At 42.9% G+C, this 15,845-nt stretch overlaps 1 protein-coding gene and 2 long non-coding RNA genes across 4 annotated transcripts in view; 2 read left to right on the forward strand and 1 right to left on the reverse strand.

Moving 5' to 3' along the window:
- Positions 1 to 3,578: 3,578 nt before the first annotated feature.
- On the forward strand, positions 3,579 to 8,215 carry LOC143840917 (uncharacterized). Its single transcript, XR_013232475.1, has 3 exons — positions 3,579 to 3,714; positions 7,603 to 7,755; positions 7,885 to 8,215. It is a non-coding gene; the product is annotated as an uncharacterized LOC143840917 (long non-coding RNA).
- On the reverse strand, positions 3,693 to 15,630 carry LOC143840916 (uncharacterized). The gene is made up of 3 exons (XR_013232474.1): positions 15,459 to 15,630; positions 11,020 to 11,127; positions 3,693 to 3,802 (listed from the first exon to the last, which is right to left on the reverse strand). It is a non-coding gene; the product is annotated as an uncharacterized LOC143840916 (long non-coding RNA).
- LVRN (laeverin) overlaps positions 14,951 to 15,845 on the forward strand; it is a 40,224-nt gene continuing 39,329 nt past the window's right edge. For both annotated transcript variants that reach the window (XM_077344345.1, XM_077344347.1), the window contains exon 1: positions 14,951 to 15,805. In XM_077344345.1, coding sequence (XP_077200460.1) covers positions 15,174 to 15,805 — 632 coding nt within the window. In that variant the 5' untranslated portion in view covers positions 14,951 to 15,173. The remainder of the gene's footprint in view (positions 15,806 to 15,845) is intronic.

Raw genomic sequence — 15,845 nt, forward strand, 5'->3', positions numbered from 1 at the left:
GCTGCATTATTTTGTTTTGCCATAAGTGTACATGGAAGAGAAGAAAAATTAAAATTAAAGTATGCAAAGTACAGAGAGAACCTGCCATCAGTGGCTACCTCACTCAATTCTTAAACTCTATTTTCTTTTATAATTTATGGAAGTATTTGTCCTCATGTGATCCAGCCTTAGTTGCAAAATAGCTGGCTAGCCAAAAAAGGATATGCATGATGTCTAATACTAGCTATTGTTAAAACTATGCGGGGGGGAGGTGGTTAGCACAGATGTAGTCAGAATTAAGTAACAGTTAAAATGGGCATGGCAATTTAAAAAGTCTGTAAAAAATGACGGCTTATAGATGTACCCTTGTTGAACTGAATGGGCTGTGGGCATTCAGTGAAGAAGATAGTTTCAGAGAGGAGCTGTGTTGATCTCCAGTAAAACAGTTATGTTTGAGTCCAGTAGCATCCCAAGTGACAAAGAAAATTTATCCAAGCTGAGATCTGTCTCTGTCACAAGTGCCTCTTAATGTCACTGCCATTAATAATAAAAATAAAATTTAAATTACCTGGGATTTTTCTTCCATGCTTCCACTTTCCTAGCTTACATCACATATGGGCTACAGATGCTTTGCTGTTAAAATAACAGCCTAAGGGGTGGGTGGGTGGATACTGGGCATGGCTTGTCCAAGGTAGGGTCCAAACAGGATGTGCTTCACACCCACTCAGGAATTTGTTCTGATAGGAGGCGGCTCCTGGCAGCAGCACCATTGAACAGTGTCAAGGAGGGCCCGGGGGATGGGGGGGGGGAAAGCCTTCTCCAGTCTGTGTGACCATTTAACTCTCCCAGTGAAGGGGAGGAGCCTGGCTGGTGTGGCCTGCCGAGCCTTTGGCAGGCTGCACCAGTCCAATTCTGTTCAGGGGATGGAGAGAGTGCTCTGGGGGAGCTCCGAACTGGGGCCACCTTGGTGGTTGCAAAGATGTGGGGAATGGATTGTTCCATATAAGCTGAAATGGCCATGCATTCATCTCTGATAGAACTATGGGCTTTTATGGGGAAAAGGTAGCAATTCTCAGAAAATAATTCATAATTAATCTTGTCAGTCCCAGTGTGACATGATCAAAGCCCTTCTTTTCAGTGTTGTGGAATGAATCTAACGGCAGGGATGTTTGTGTGTTTGTTGACTTGACAGCACTTAAAACATGCATCACAATAGGCATGCTTACAGTATTTCTAGGTCTCTTCCTTTCATGTACACACTATTATTATTCTGCTTCCTGTGTCAGGTTGCCTGCTGAGTCTCCTCGTGCTTCTTGATCTCTTCCTACAATCACTTCGTTCCTAGCAATTTCTTTTCTTACAAATTTCATAAATGTTATCGCTAAACTGGATGTCGTCAATCACAAATCAGACTTTAACCACCTTATCTGAAGAGGCAGAAATACTATTCCCTCATTATTCCATTGATTTCTTTCCTGTCTATAGTATAATCCTAACCATGCTTTTTGCTTGTAAAAATGAAGAGCTTTCTTCATATCTTTATTGTGCAGGCCACCCCTATTCTAAAACGAGACAAAAGATTGGTTTACATCACTTTTCAAATACTGTTATTCTGCACGTGACTTTGTCTCCCCGTCCCCACAACACTATATAGCTAGACTTTTAAAATGAGCAGAACATTTACAGAGGAGATGGTGCTACTTCACATGAGCCACCAAAGCAGCTAATAAATTAAAACATAATAAAGTCATCGCCTCACAAAAAAACCACATTAAAACAATTTAAAACGTAGCTAAAATACATATAAAAATTGGTGCTCATTCATGTTCCTATTGTAGTTTTATGTCATCAGAACAGTGTGAGTTAGAATATTAGAACTTAACACCAATGCCAAATTAAAACTGAGCCTCAATGGTATCAAGTCATAGACTGCATCTAGGCTCCCCACCAGCTCCACTGGTCTGCACTGCAGATACCCCTTCTGGCATTACTTGCTGCTGCCACTCTCTGCCCCTCACCCTCTTTCATCATACATGCATAATTGCACAGCATGACAGTGCTGGTGCCTCCATGGACCAGAACTTCTTCTTTCCCATTATCAGTGCAGATGAGCTGTGAAGGGGAAAGTACCATTTAAATGGTTATAAGGGGAGAATTGCATGCAGTAGCAAGCCGCCCTGAACCCTTGTGAAAGTGGAGGCTGGCTGTGGCTCCCTCCTCAATAGTGGCTGTAGGTAGAGTGTTTTGATGGATATTTCCCTACAACCCCTCCCCCCACCATAATTCTCCCTGTGAACCAGATCCAAGGGTTCTTTTTGATCTGATTTAAAAGGAGAAGGCAACATGTCAGAATGAGCATGAAGTTGTGAGGACATTCCCTTTAAATCCAGGGGCTTCTGGCTCTACACAATGGGGGAAAAACACCCTGTGGAAGCAGCCCTGGTATCAGAAGTTAGTGCATGGCTCTGCAGCCTGACTACCATAGGGAGGGGTGGCAGTATTGGTCCAGTGTGTGTCCAATGCATCTTAAGGATCACGGTGCAACCAAGATTAATGAGCACTCAATAAAATAATTGTTCTGCTAAAAGAAGGCAAGCCAAAATTGCTTTTTTTGTACAACAGATTGCTTTAAAGGACAGCAAACGCAAACAAGGAAGGGACTCAAGAGTTCTAAACAAGCAAGACAGTCTCTTGGTGGATGGCAGCAACAACCAGCCCAGTTTCTTTTGAAACCACAGTTCTCACTCAGCATTCCTCAAGGGCTTCAGAGTTCCAAGCTGTGGCCTTCACAGACATTAGCGTCCTTGCGCCCCTTTGCACAGACCATAGAGACTTTATTTTCTCCTACAACACGGTGAACTGTGGCTATATTCACATATTCCTTTTCAGCTGAGGAGGTTGCTGCCCTGTTTGGCTTTCATTCATGTTTGTTTTCCAATGACTTTTTCTGAACTAACTTTATAGTCAAAATAAGATACGCTGTGATATTGGCTTGCTATATTTGTAGGTTTGGAGTAACCAAAGAATAGCACCTTAGAACTAGACAGGACTGGGGCTTTTTCTTAAGACTGAAAAGATAAATGAACATCTTGGTCCTGGCTTCTCATGTTCAAAGGAAAGTATGTAACAATTACTGTTTTTCTTTTGCGTTTAAGAACCACCTCCAAGGTTAGAAAAGGACAAATAGGGTGATTAATGCACTTCAGAGTACTTCAATGTGTTTTCATTTTTGTTTGCTTTGATTGTGAATGCTTCGTCTGTGAGCCAAATATGATGTGTAGAGCTGCATGACATTCTTGGATTTCCTGTGCACGGAGGGAGTGAACAGAAAAAATTGAGCTTTCCAGACTCTTCAGTTGTCACATTATTTTCTGGCAGCAGATTTTCAAGTCTGATCTTGATTTTGTGTAACTCTTACATCCTTTTTACAGCTAAGGGCAGTTCATGACAACCTACTCTTGACAGTTCACGTAACCACCAGTGAGCATCTGGTCGGGGTCCATGGCCGGCACAAGAGAATTCTGTTCAGAAGCACAGGGAAACAGACACCTGGAAGGCTCATTAGGACACACTCCCTGTAACCGTCTGCTAGGAGACCCCAGGAGATAGTAGAATGTGGATTTCAATGTATTGCGCCAAAACAAATTTCTTCAGTCCACCTAAGTTTGTTTACTGGCTTTCGATCTTTATTGCTGACTGTCAAGAGGATGAGAGGAGAATGAAGAAGATAACGAGGTAATAGGTTGTAGATAAATGTCAGTTTCCTTCTGAAGAACTTTCACACAGTTTTTATTGTTGTTTTCAATGACAGCAATTATTTCAACTGGATTAAAAAAAACATAAGAGTAAACAGAGTCTATAATGTTTACTCTCACAAACACACACAAACTCAGAGCCCAGCTGTCTAAAAGAGAAGAATGGGGGAGGGAAGGCTGCAGAAAAACGGAGACAATGCTAATAGATTTCAGAAACCCGCCCTGTAGCTTCGGTGCCACTGGTTTTGAGTCATAGCTGCTAACAACTTGCCAACAAATACACAATACCTTTGAGGAACAAGCTGTTCAGAAATGGAGGCAGCAAACCCCAATCTGAGGGATGGGGGTGGGAATTAGACTCGCATGGAATGGCAACAAGCCCTTGTATTTAAATGTGGGTTTACTTCAGCTGTAAGGAAAACAAGGGGTGGGGATGGTGGCCTTTTAAAAAACCCAAAGGAGTTAGCTCATGGGTAACTGAGGGGACTAGAAGAGCCTCTTGTGGCACAGAGTGGTAAGGCAGCAGAAATGCTGTCTGAAGCTGTCTGCCCATGAGGCTGGGAGTTCGATCCCAGCAGCCAGCTCAATGTTGACTCAGCCTTCCATCCTTCCAAGGTCAGTAAAATGAGTACCCAGCTTGCTGGGGGGTAAATGGTAATGACTGGGGAAGGCACTGGCAAACCACCCCGTATTGAGTCTGCCATGAAAACGCTAGAGGGCGTCACCCCAAGGGTCAGACATGACCCGGTGCTTGCACAGGGGATACCTTTACCTTTTACCTAACTGAGGGGACATTATAGTGAGTGGGGGAAAATAGATTTGAATAGGCTGATCTTCTTGTGAGGCCTCAATCTCTGTTTCATCATTAAAAGTGATAAGGATTAGTGTGCATTTAAGTGGTTATGATGATCCTTGAAGTGTCCAGGGACCTACATGGCTCAGATCTAAAACTGACTCCTGGATTATGCATTTGCCAACCATTCCATATGTTAATGGTTAGATCAGACTCAGTGTATTCTCCTATTTCAGTTTATTTCCAGTCACCATCTTTTATTCTTCTTTGAGTATAAGGTACTCATAATTTAAATTGTATTTTAATATGTCCTTATCACAATAATTTGTAAGGAGTTAGTTCAAGGTCAGTGTAATTTTTAAAAAGACCCTGACATTGTGTGTCTGAAGAAATTAGCTTAAGATAAAGAATTAGATTTAAAAACAAAAATTGCCTGCTTTCTTTTATCCAGACTGGAAAACAGAGAAACACAAAGAGCCAAGCATTATTTCCATAACTGGAATTTAATAGTGTCTTTTTTTTAAGCTGCTGGAATGTATGAATGGAAGGACTCCTTAATCTAATCTATTTATTACCCCATGACAGACTTGATTTGGGCCAATTAGTGTTTACATTGAACTGAAATTTTGCCCAGCTCAACAGGGTAAATTATAGTGGTCTTATTTATAGTTCCTCAAAAGTCTTCTGATCTTGATGTCTGCCACTAGAGCTGAACACATGTGGCTTGTGTAAAATCACAGCAAAAACTTTTATTTTTGTTTTTAAGAAACTGCTCCATCTCCATCAAAAAACTGTGTTTGAAGGTTGAGCAGGGGGGACTGGCTTTTTAATGCTTACTAGGGCAATACATGTTTTTTTGCGAGCTTAAATGGATTTGGGAGCTTAAATGGACTCCGGGGAATGGTAGAGGACAGGAAAACCTGGAGGATCATTGTCCATGGGGTCATGATGGGTCGGACATGACTTCGCAACAAACAACAACAACATGGGTTTAAAATTTTAGATCTGATAGAGAAACACTACCATACATATTGCAGATATTATTTGACAGATTAACAGATTGCTTGTCTGTGGCTCAGAGAGCATTTGTCCAGAAATCCTGTCTTAAAACCTTTCTGGGAACAGAAGCTCCATCTTTTATGGTAAATATTGTTTTACGATTAGTAAAGTGACTCAAACATTATGAACAGCTAGTGGGTTATAGCAGTGGTCCCCAACCTTTTTATCACCGGGGACCACTCAACGCCTTTTACTGAGGCCCAGTGGGGGGGGGGTAATTTACTCCTCTACTCTCAACCACTGCCATAACGCTCTCTGATCACTATGGTAATGTTTAAACATCCCTTCAAAATAAGATAAGACATGCCACAACTATGAAGTGTGTTGTAAAGGGCTGGGGGGGGGGGGAGAAGGCATCCTTCGGGGCCCACCTCCAATTAGTCGAAGGACCACATGTGGTCCACGGCCCACAGGTTGGGGATCGCTAGGTTATAGGAGTGTTGGTGGTAGATTTCTGAAGCCATTTTGGGAAATAAAATACAAATAACGTGATCTTTTGTGCATGTTCGGTGTTGTCCTCAATTCATTAAAACAGCATTTCAATACCAAAGAGGAGGTGAAGACAATCATGCAACTGTGAAGAAGGACCTACTACCATAAGAGTTTGCCACACCACTACACTGGGTGCCTTCCCCAGAGCTATCACTGCCCGCTCACATTTGAACAAGCAGTCTTCAGTACTGACACTGTTCCTGTAGCTTGTGGGTATTGGGTATGCAAATTCAGCATGACCAGCACTTGACAAACAACACTCCATCTTGAAGTACCATTGTACTCATAGGTGAAATGTAAAGGCTCCACTGCTAGCACAGATATGCATGTATTTGGATGAAATAGTTTCAGTGAGAAGTCCATCTATTCCTAAACTTGACATCCTGACCTATTGCTTACAACCTAAAACAGTTTTCAGAAGCAAAAAGGGAGGGATTAAAATTGTGTGCTCCTTGTGCACCAACCCCAGACCCACCAGAGCCATTACGCCTATTCAACAGGTCTTAACAGTTGTTAACAAACAATAACCATCTTTTTGAGCAAATGAAGCTGTCCTGCTGAGAGGCTATGGAAGTCAGTATTGTCTGCTGTGAGTGGTAGCAGCTTTCTAAGATTTCCAAAAAGGTCTGCCTTATGCTTTTATCCTGAAATGTTGGGGATTGAACCCAGGACCTTCTGCAGACATTATCAGATGCTCTGCCACTGAGCCATAAGCCCTCTCTAAAAGACTGATCTACAGGGATCAGAATTCAAGCTGTTTAGGAATGAAGAATGCAGCAATTGTCTTTTTATGATTTTAAGATTCAAAATAATGTTATGAACATTAATGCATGTCATAGTTTTAATCTGTAAACCACCCTGAACCTTTGAGGAACGGTGGCATACAAATGGAAATAATATAATAACAATATTCCCACTATTCACCACTATACTTATACAAAAGCTAGCAAAAAATAGTGAAAGCTGAGTTTGATGCAAAAACTTATGACTTGTCTCTCATTACTGTGAACAAACACAGCTACAATATTCAGGCCTGGTACCTGTACACCATTTTTGATTTGACAGTGATCTTAAGGCTGAATCAGGGCAGGAAGAATAAGAGTTCTTACTTTACTGGTATTCTTTCTATTGTTTATTTGAGACTATCCAACTATTTAAATTAAGTGGAAACTGCTGCTTGGACTTCATGAACATTCTACAAGTGATCTGAGTTGGAACAACAGGTTCCCCCGAATGGAAAAAGAACACTGGAAAGATCACAAACATCTGTCTGTTTGTCATCATCATCATATGCCTTCAATTTAGACTAAACAAAGGATAACTTTGGATCCAAATGACTACTCTCCTCTATGGGTGGTGTGACAATTTATATGGTAGTTATTGAATCTATGAACTTTTTTTCTGGCAAATCAATTTGAGATTCTCAAAAAGGGAAATGCAGTGAACAGCATAGTTATTTGCTCTATCAGCTAATTCATGTCTGAACACATGCTTCCACTAAGCCAAAGACTTCTTATTCTCTAGCTGTGCTGATGGCAAATCTACTAATAACAGATCCTGGAAATGAACAGGAGGAACCTTTTAAAAAAAGGAATAGGAGGAATGGAACATGATGCATGAGTAAAGAGATGAGAACAAGGACTTTATCACAGGCTTATGATTCATTGATCTGAACAGGTAAGGGTCATCTCAATTTGAATTTTTGATGCTACGATTTAATTTATCTGATTTGGTTCCGAAGGTGATTCAGTGGATATGTGGCCTTCCATGGAATATTGAGTTTCTCACCTTCTTCCCTCGTTGCAGGCTTTGGGGACTCTCTTGAGCCCTAGGAGCAGGACTGCAGAAGGAGGATGAAGAGAAAGTAGCAATCTCATAAGTACTGAAAGGAGTTAATATTTATTAGTGACTTGCTAGGTCAGTGACGGTGGATGAAATGTATCACCTCTTCACAAATCCAGATGAAATAGGTAGGGTTTGGCTATTTCTGTACTAGTTAAATCAAATTCTTCTAGATGTGCCAAGTGTGAAAATGAGTGCTTGCTGTCCACAGCCTGTGGGGCAGAATCCAGCAGCCTTTTGTAATTAAAGAACCAATCATTGAAACTCAAAACAGGAGATCAACCAGCAGCCAGTACTTGCATAACTGAAAATATATAGCTTATCTTTAATGATATACTGCTTAATAATTCATATACATATACTGCTTAATAATTCATAAACTTCTTCAGCCCAAGCACTGGTTGTTGTGAGCTGTTTACTGGCTGGTTCTTTCATAATTTGTGAACTGATTCTTGGCAACATGTAATCATGCTCTTTCATCCTTGAAGGTGGCATTCTTGTATTCATAACTCTGGTGAGCTGGTCAGTGAGATGGGGGAAAAAAGAGTATGTTACCTAGGTCAGGCTTTCTCAACCAGGGTTTCGTGAAAGCCCTGGAAGGGTTTCCAAATAGGTGTGTGTTAATTCATTTTTAATATATTTTTTTAATTTCTTAAACATTTATCAGGTGATATGACCATACATGGTCATGTCACACTGCCTCCCCCTACCTAAATGACAAGAGATGGGCCTGGATGGGGTGGGAAGGGTAGGGGCCCTGGGTGGGCACGTACACAGCTATGCTTCCCAATCATATTGTGCATGACTGTGCCACTTCTGATGTTTTTCGAAGCCTGAAGAATGTTTCAGGGGTTTCTCAATGGTAAAAAAGTTGAGGAATGCTGATCTAGATGCTACTTTCCTCAGGTTATCTCTAAGTTCCACCTGACTTGGGAGATTCCCTTGCCCACTCTCAAAGCCTTTCATCCCACATTGAGTAAGCACTTTGTCAGATTTCTGCAGGACTTTAGCTTTTTTGCGTTGATAGAACTACTTGTTTTCATGCACTGATGGTTTATGCAAGGGCTATTGTGTTTTCTTAGCCATTGGCATCATAACAGCAATTAAACTTTGCCATTAAAATGGCACACCAGCCATTTAAGTCAACAATTCTACAGCACATTCAACCAGAACTTTCACCGTAGGTAAAACCTTATGCAATGACATCTTTAAAGAATAAAAAATTGTATTCAGCTGGACAAGCTTCATGGGCTATAGCCCACTTCATTAGAAGCTCAAGGTGGATCTTCTGTTGGCAGACATGAATACATGGTTATGGAGAAATTGTAAAGAGCAGGTTCAAAAGGCAAAGCTCATATAAATCTTTGGTTGGAGGCCACTTTTGGATTATATGAACCAACTTCTGTTTGTTCACTGTTTGTGATAGTTTAGAATCTGGATTTGTGAAGAATAATAAAACATTTAGGCATTATACCAGCTGTGGAAGTGGAGAGAGAGAAAGCTATTGGGTACAACACATGAACGAACAGAATCAGCTTCATTTTTAATTTATTCCTTTTAGCTGGCTTCAAAAATGGATTGAGAAATAATTTCCTCAAAGCAGCCAAACAATTTTTTTCCACATCGGTGGCCCTGCTGGTCATATGTATAAACTACAGAACACAAAGAAGTGTTTCTGGTTTTGAGACATCTTATTGCCAATCCTCCAGAAATGCAGTGCCAGTGAATTGTTTATAGTGTTTGGGGACAATGCAAATAATTGCTTAACTGTCTCACAGGACAACTGCTTATGAGAATAAATGCTGTGAAGAAAAAGTATTTGTGAGTTATCCTTGTTCACAACTTAGTTTCCTTTAGTTAACAGATTCTTTGACCAAACAACTGAAGACATTCCCAAATTACATGCAAGGATTTATATCTTTGCCATGATCTGGATAGGTCAGGCATGTCCAGTCTTGTCAGATCTTGGAAACTAAGCAGGATTGGCCTTGGTTAGTATTTGGGTGGGTGACCTCCAAGGAAAATTATGGCATGATACAGGGCAGGCTATGGCAAGCCACTTCCAATGTTCTCTTGATTGACCACAATACAATCCTACATGCCATACAATAAATGATGTATTTGAACTCATATCTGTAACAGCAGGAGCTGTTATTAATAAAACGCTAAGAGCTAAGTCAGAGCCTCTTGTGGCGCAGAGTGGTAAGGCAGCAGACATACGGTTTGAAAGCTCTGCCCATGAGGCTGGGAGTTCAATCCCAACAGCCGGCTCAAGGTTGACTCAGCCTTCCATCCTTCCGAGGTCGGTAAAATGAGTACCCAGCTTGCTGGGGGGTAAACGGTAATGACTGGGGAAGGCACTGGCAAACCACCCCATAGTGAGTCTGCCATGAAAACGCTAGAGGGCATCACCCCAAGGGTCAGACATGACTTGGTGCTTGCACAGGGGATACCTTTACCTTTAAGAGTTAAGTGGTCGGAGAGTGGGCATGACTTGTCTGAGGCAGGGCCCAATGAGGACACGTGATTGGTCCCTGCCTCAGGCAAGTTATGCCCACTCAGGACTTTGGCCCAATCATTGGGCCCAATCATATTTTTCCTTTAAATTCACAGACTCTGAAGTCACTGGGAAATAATAAGTAAAATATTAAGAAGACCAACATTGTTCTGAACATTTTAACAGGAAAAATGAGTCCAAATGAAGTAATTAATATCCTTAAATGAGTTAGTACATGGCTTATGTCTTACAGTGTAGAATCAGTCTCAACCATCAAGATTGTTTTCAATGTAATATAGCTGTTCTGCCAGAAAGAGGCCCAGAAATATGATTTCTGGACAGTTTTGATAACTGTTGATATACAGCCATATTTTGTGGCAAGGAAAATAATTTGTCAGGATGGTAAAGTTTCTATAAACCTGTTGCCTCCAAGAAGCTTTACTGTAAAATGCAATACGAGAAAATACCCTGCTTTCCTCAATGCATTAAGCCCTAGGGAGAAAAGATTCCATGGGCCATTCCGCACAAGGACCAATGTTGCCAATTAGTTTCACGAAGTGGAAACACTATTTTAAATAGTGGAATCTCGGCGTTCCGCATACCTTCATTTGTAGTAGAATCCAGTAGCGTTTCATTCGTTTCCCACAGGTTTCCGGTCTCGCAGGAATCGCTAGAAAGGAAGCGATTTTTTTCTGTGCTTGTTCCCGCCCCTGGCCATCAATCAAACGAACAGACAATGGGCGATTGTTATCATGCTCCCGAAAAGCCCCTTTCCATTTAAGCACAGTTTTTTAAAAAAACACGTTTCAATGAATATGCCTTGATTCCTCACAATGTAGAGACCCATCTAGCTGGAGTGTGAGCTGGTGAGTCATCGTTACCATGCTCCCCCGAGTGAAAAAAAATCCCCCCCTGCATGGGCATGATTTTTGGGCCAATTTAAAGAGAACTGACAAACAGGGGGCTGTGTTGTGCTTGGGGACTTAGGGGAGCTTTAAAGCACTTCTGTGGAGGGACTGTAGTCGGAGAAGCCTCGCTGGCTGAATCAAGCCTTGCTGGTTCGTTGCTTTCCCCGCTCGCTCCGAGGGGGGAAAAATGGCGATTGCTTCGCCAGAAGTTCGGAGGAGAGAGCCAGGGGGAGGGACTTTGTTGTAACCGCTACATTGAGAATGCACAGGTCTTTTTCGCAAGTGTTGCAGGTTGTTGGCAAGAGTGTAGCAATTTTCTGAGGGTGAATCCACTTTTCTGGATTCCCTGGAGATCGCTACAATGAAGCGATCTTGGCGCTAGTGTTGCAGGAGTGTTGCAGATTGCTCACGACGTCATGTGGAACATAGTTTTGGTGGCGAAAACAAAATGTAATACTAGTGCTATATTAAAGTCGTGCAGAATGGACCCATTTATATTCTGCCTATCTTTCTGACATCCTTTCTGACATCCTTGTAACAGTCAGAAGATAACCACATATACTTGTTTCTCCATAGTCTATATATTGTTCCTTCATCATCCCCTTGAAGAATATCTCTTTGATAGTTTGGTTAGCTCTCCTCTGACCACTTTCCATTTCAACATGAATTAGTCCTGCCTAAATCTTGGCATTTTACATGATTTCCAGCTGATGGCATTTTTAAGTACAGTGATCCTTTGAGTCACATAATTACACATGTTCAAATTATCTACTGTGTTATGTGAGCTCTTTGTAACTAGCACAATCATTATATTTAATAGTAAACTAGTTTGTTCCTGTGTGCATAATGAAGGCAGCACAATGGGGCCATTTTCAGGAAAGCCCCATGAGACCACCTAGGTGTGCAGGGCAAGTGGCTTTGTAAATTAATCACAAGATTAAAAAATAGTCTGATAAGGTCTCCAGGCAACATAGGCAGATAAGAGCAAGTAAGTTTCACTTAAAGGAAGAAAACTTATGATTCAGAATCCTTTTGAGAGGGAGATTTTGAGGGTGAGATTGGATTTCCAAAATTCTTCTTCCTTCTTGTTCTTTTATGGAGCTCTAGTTCAATCATTTACTTCATCTGAACACCTGAAGTTGCAAAAAAGATGGCTCATGTAATCCACTTAACATACCTTGTAGCCTTTAGATATTGTTCAAACTATGCTTATGTTAGGAGTCATCTTAAAAATTTTTAATGGTCATGTTTATAGTAATTTGTTAATTGTAATGATTTTGTGGAAAGCTGCCATATTTTCTTCAACAAAATAACACACTGAATAACTACTGTTGTTCTATAGCATTTGTTTCTCTTTACTCCTAAAGCCATAATTTACTCTGATTTTTTAATTGCTTCATATATGTTCTCTAATGCCCTAATCTGTGGATATGCTGCCACGCGCCTATGGACTTTATTTAAAAGATTGTTCAAGTTTTTCATTCAGAATTTACTCTTAAATCTGAACCACTTTTCAGCAGGGACAATTGCTGTTCCTGCATTCGAGCCCTTCTTTGTCCTGGACAATGCTGCCATTTCATAATGGTGATATTGTAATGCCTTTGAACCATCCATCAATTTAGTCTGCAGTTTCTGTTTGACAATCATGTGCCTTTTAATATTTTATCTTCTTCCAGTTTTTGTGAGGAATTAATTGTACAAAAGATAATTTCTGATATATCCATTCCTGTTATTTGAGTCATTGCCTCATTCAAATCAATGTCTCATTTACTCATAAATTTGGGGAGGGGCGCAAATCATGATTTAAAGTTCTGATTACTGTTCTACTTACTTCAATAACAAATCTTTTATTAAAATTATGATGAGGCATTTAATGAATGCCTTTGCAATTTTGCACTAGTACAAATCAACATAGGAAAAAAATCCTTCAGTTCTCTGAAAATCTTGATCTTACATGTTGAACTAAGGTTAATCATATGCACTGCATAGATATGCAGAACAGGTATGTCATTGACACATCATAGGTGTAAGTGATGAGTAACTGAGGTCACTAATGGGAACCTTCAGTCAGTGGCAGTAAGCCTTTGAATGCAAGTGGAGTTAAAGACCAGTTAAAATCCAGTGATTCTGACAATAATCCTACACAGTTACTCCAGTCCATTCATTTCATCAAGCTTAGACTGGAGTAACTTTGCATAGGTAAAGGTATTTCATGATACATGTGTACAGAATGGAACGAGCCAGTGTGAAATGAAAAGGTGTTTGGGCCAAACTTACTGATTGGATGGTTGGACTATGATCTGGGAGTCCCATGTTTGAATTCCAATTCCGCCATAGAAGCTTATTGGGTAACCTTGGGCCAATCACTCACAGTCTCAGCCTCACATAAGTCACAAGAACAATGTAAGGTGCTTTGCATCCACAGTGTGAGAAAAACAGGATATGCATAAATGAATCAGCTACTGGACTCATGCAATCTGAGGAGTGTTCTGTGTACAGAAAATGGGATAAGATACAGAGTTCTGCTGAAGATGGTTTCTTGACTACTGATCCAGTGACACCAAGGTAGTGCTCACATAATAAAGCCACTCATTGAAGATCCTGCATCAATTGAAAGTTAAGTTCCGGGGACACAAAACACTTTTTGATGCATCTGGTTTTCCTTGTAAATTAATATACCCTGTAAGCTTCTGTTCAGTGGCAATCTGAAGCAATACTGGCACACTTTACCTTCATTGTGTGTTTAGTGCTCTCAAGCTGCTTTCAAAGTGGATACTAGAAATAAGAATTACAATCCAAGCAAACCAGTGTTGCCCACAATTCCTTGTTCATTAGCTAGCAATGCAAGCCTTGGGGGTTAGCTAGGAGCACTCTGTTTTGGACTGCTTTGTGTAAAGACTATACATTGAACAATAGCACTTTGCAGGACATTGCCTCCTCATTCAAGCTAAGAATGAGCTGGGATTTGAAACTAATTTTAGGGTGTACCATACTCAAATTCTTATTCTTCAGCTACTTAGCAAAGCAATGTGATGAGATTTCTAAGGGAACTCCACTTCGATGCACATTAGGCAAAAATTAGGTACCAGTGCATGCTATATTGCCTGATTTCTGGAATGTATGGTATGAGAGGTCCAAGGATTATTTTAGGGTGTAACAGTTTAATCTTTTGTCAATTTATGATCCTGTCCAACAGGATTTCTAGGGGCATGCCAATTGTATGATAAGGTGGACAGGTCTGCAGAACTGTTTCCCGATTCCGGGAATGTGCAAGGTAGGATGATCTAAAAATTATGCTGGCTTGCACTGCAGATTTGCTTAAATATTGAAGGATAAGGAACTAGGAACTGCAAATAAGGAACCGGGACAACTTTCAGCCTAGCCCATTCCTTTTAGTATGCTTTCACCCTTTCCAGCTATCCAATCTGAGGAAGATCTGTTCCTCGAAATGGGAGGTGGGGATGGATAGGGTTTTCCATTACATGTCTTATACCAGACCTTTTGAACATCAGCTGTGTGCGCTGAGATGCAACGGGGGAATTGGACGATGTGGAGGAAGGCGGTCCCACGCCCTCACTCGGGAGAAATGAAGATGCCTCTTAGTGCGCGGCTGTGGGGAGCGATGTCGAAAGCGCGCCGAAGCGCCAGGGATATATAACTCCATTCTCCCCTAGCGGCTGGCCTCCGGAGCAGGACGCCCCGCTGCCGGCCGCAGGTGCTCCGCGGGCTCCCCGGTGGCTTCAACCCCCCAGGAGGGAGGTCCCGCGCGCCGCTCCGCCCTACCGCGCCCGGCTCTTCTTCTCCGCCCGCCAGGCCAGGCCAGTCACCCTGGGCGAGGGGGCGCCACGATGGGCGTCAAGTCGCCGTCGGGCTTCTACGTGGGCAGGAAGCCCGCCGTGCTGCTGGCGCTGCTGCTGGCCGCCCTGCTCGTGGCGCTGCTGGTGCTGGCCGTCCTCTACCAGCGCAGCGTGCGGGAGCTGGCGGCCGAGAGGCTGCGCAAGGGGGACGCCGCCACCCCGCCGCCCTCCGCCGGGCCCGGCCCCGCCAGCCCTCGCCCGCCGGGCCCCTGGGACCGCCTGCGCCTGCCCGCCACTGTGGCGCCCGTGCACTACTCGCTGCTGCTGTGGCCCCACCTGGCGCCGGGCCTGCCCGAGCCGCGCACCTTCTCCGGCCGGGTGAACATCACCGTGCGCTGCCGCCAGGAGACCGCCACGCTCCTCTTGCACAGCCACCGCCTCACCTACCGCGCCGCCGCCGTCTGGGGACCCGTGGCCGGGCCCGGCGGCGCCAACGCCACTCGCGTCCCCCTGGCCGAGCTGTGGCTGGCCGAGCGCCACCAGTTCGCGGTGCTGGAGCTGCGCGAGAAGCTGCGCGCGGGCGCCCTCTACGAGCTGCGCCTCGCCTTCGACGGCCCGCTGTACCTCGAGGGCGGCTTCCGCGGCCTCTTCCGCAGCTCCTACGAGGAGCAGGGCGAGAGGAGGTAAGGGCGAGCCGGGCGCCACTCCCTGCTCGGACGCGTG

Source organism: Paroedura picta, chromosome 7 (assembly GCF_049243985.1).
Source record: "Paroedura picta isolate Pp20150507F chromosome 7, Ppicta_v3.0, whole genome shotgun sequence".
NCBI lineage: Eukaryota > Metazoa > Chordata > Lepidosauria > Squamata > Gekkonidae > Paroedura > Paroedura picta.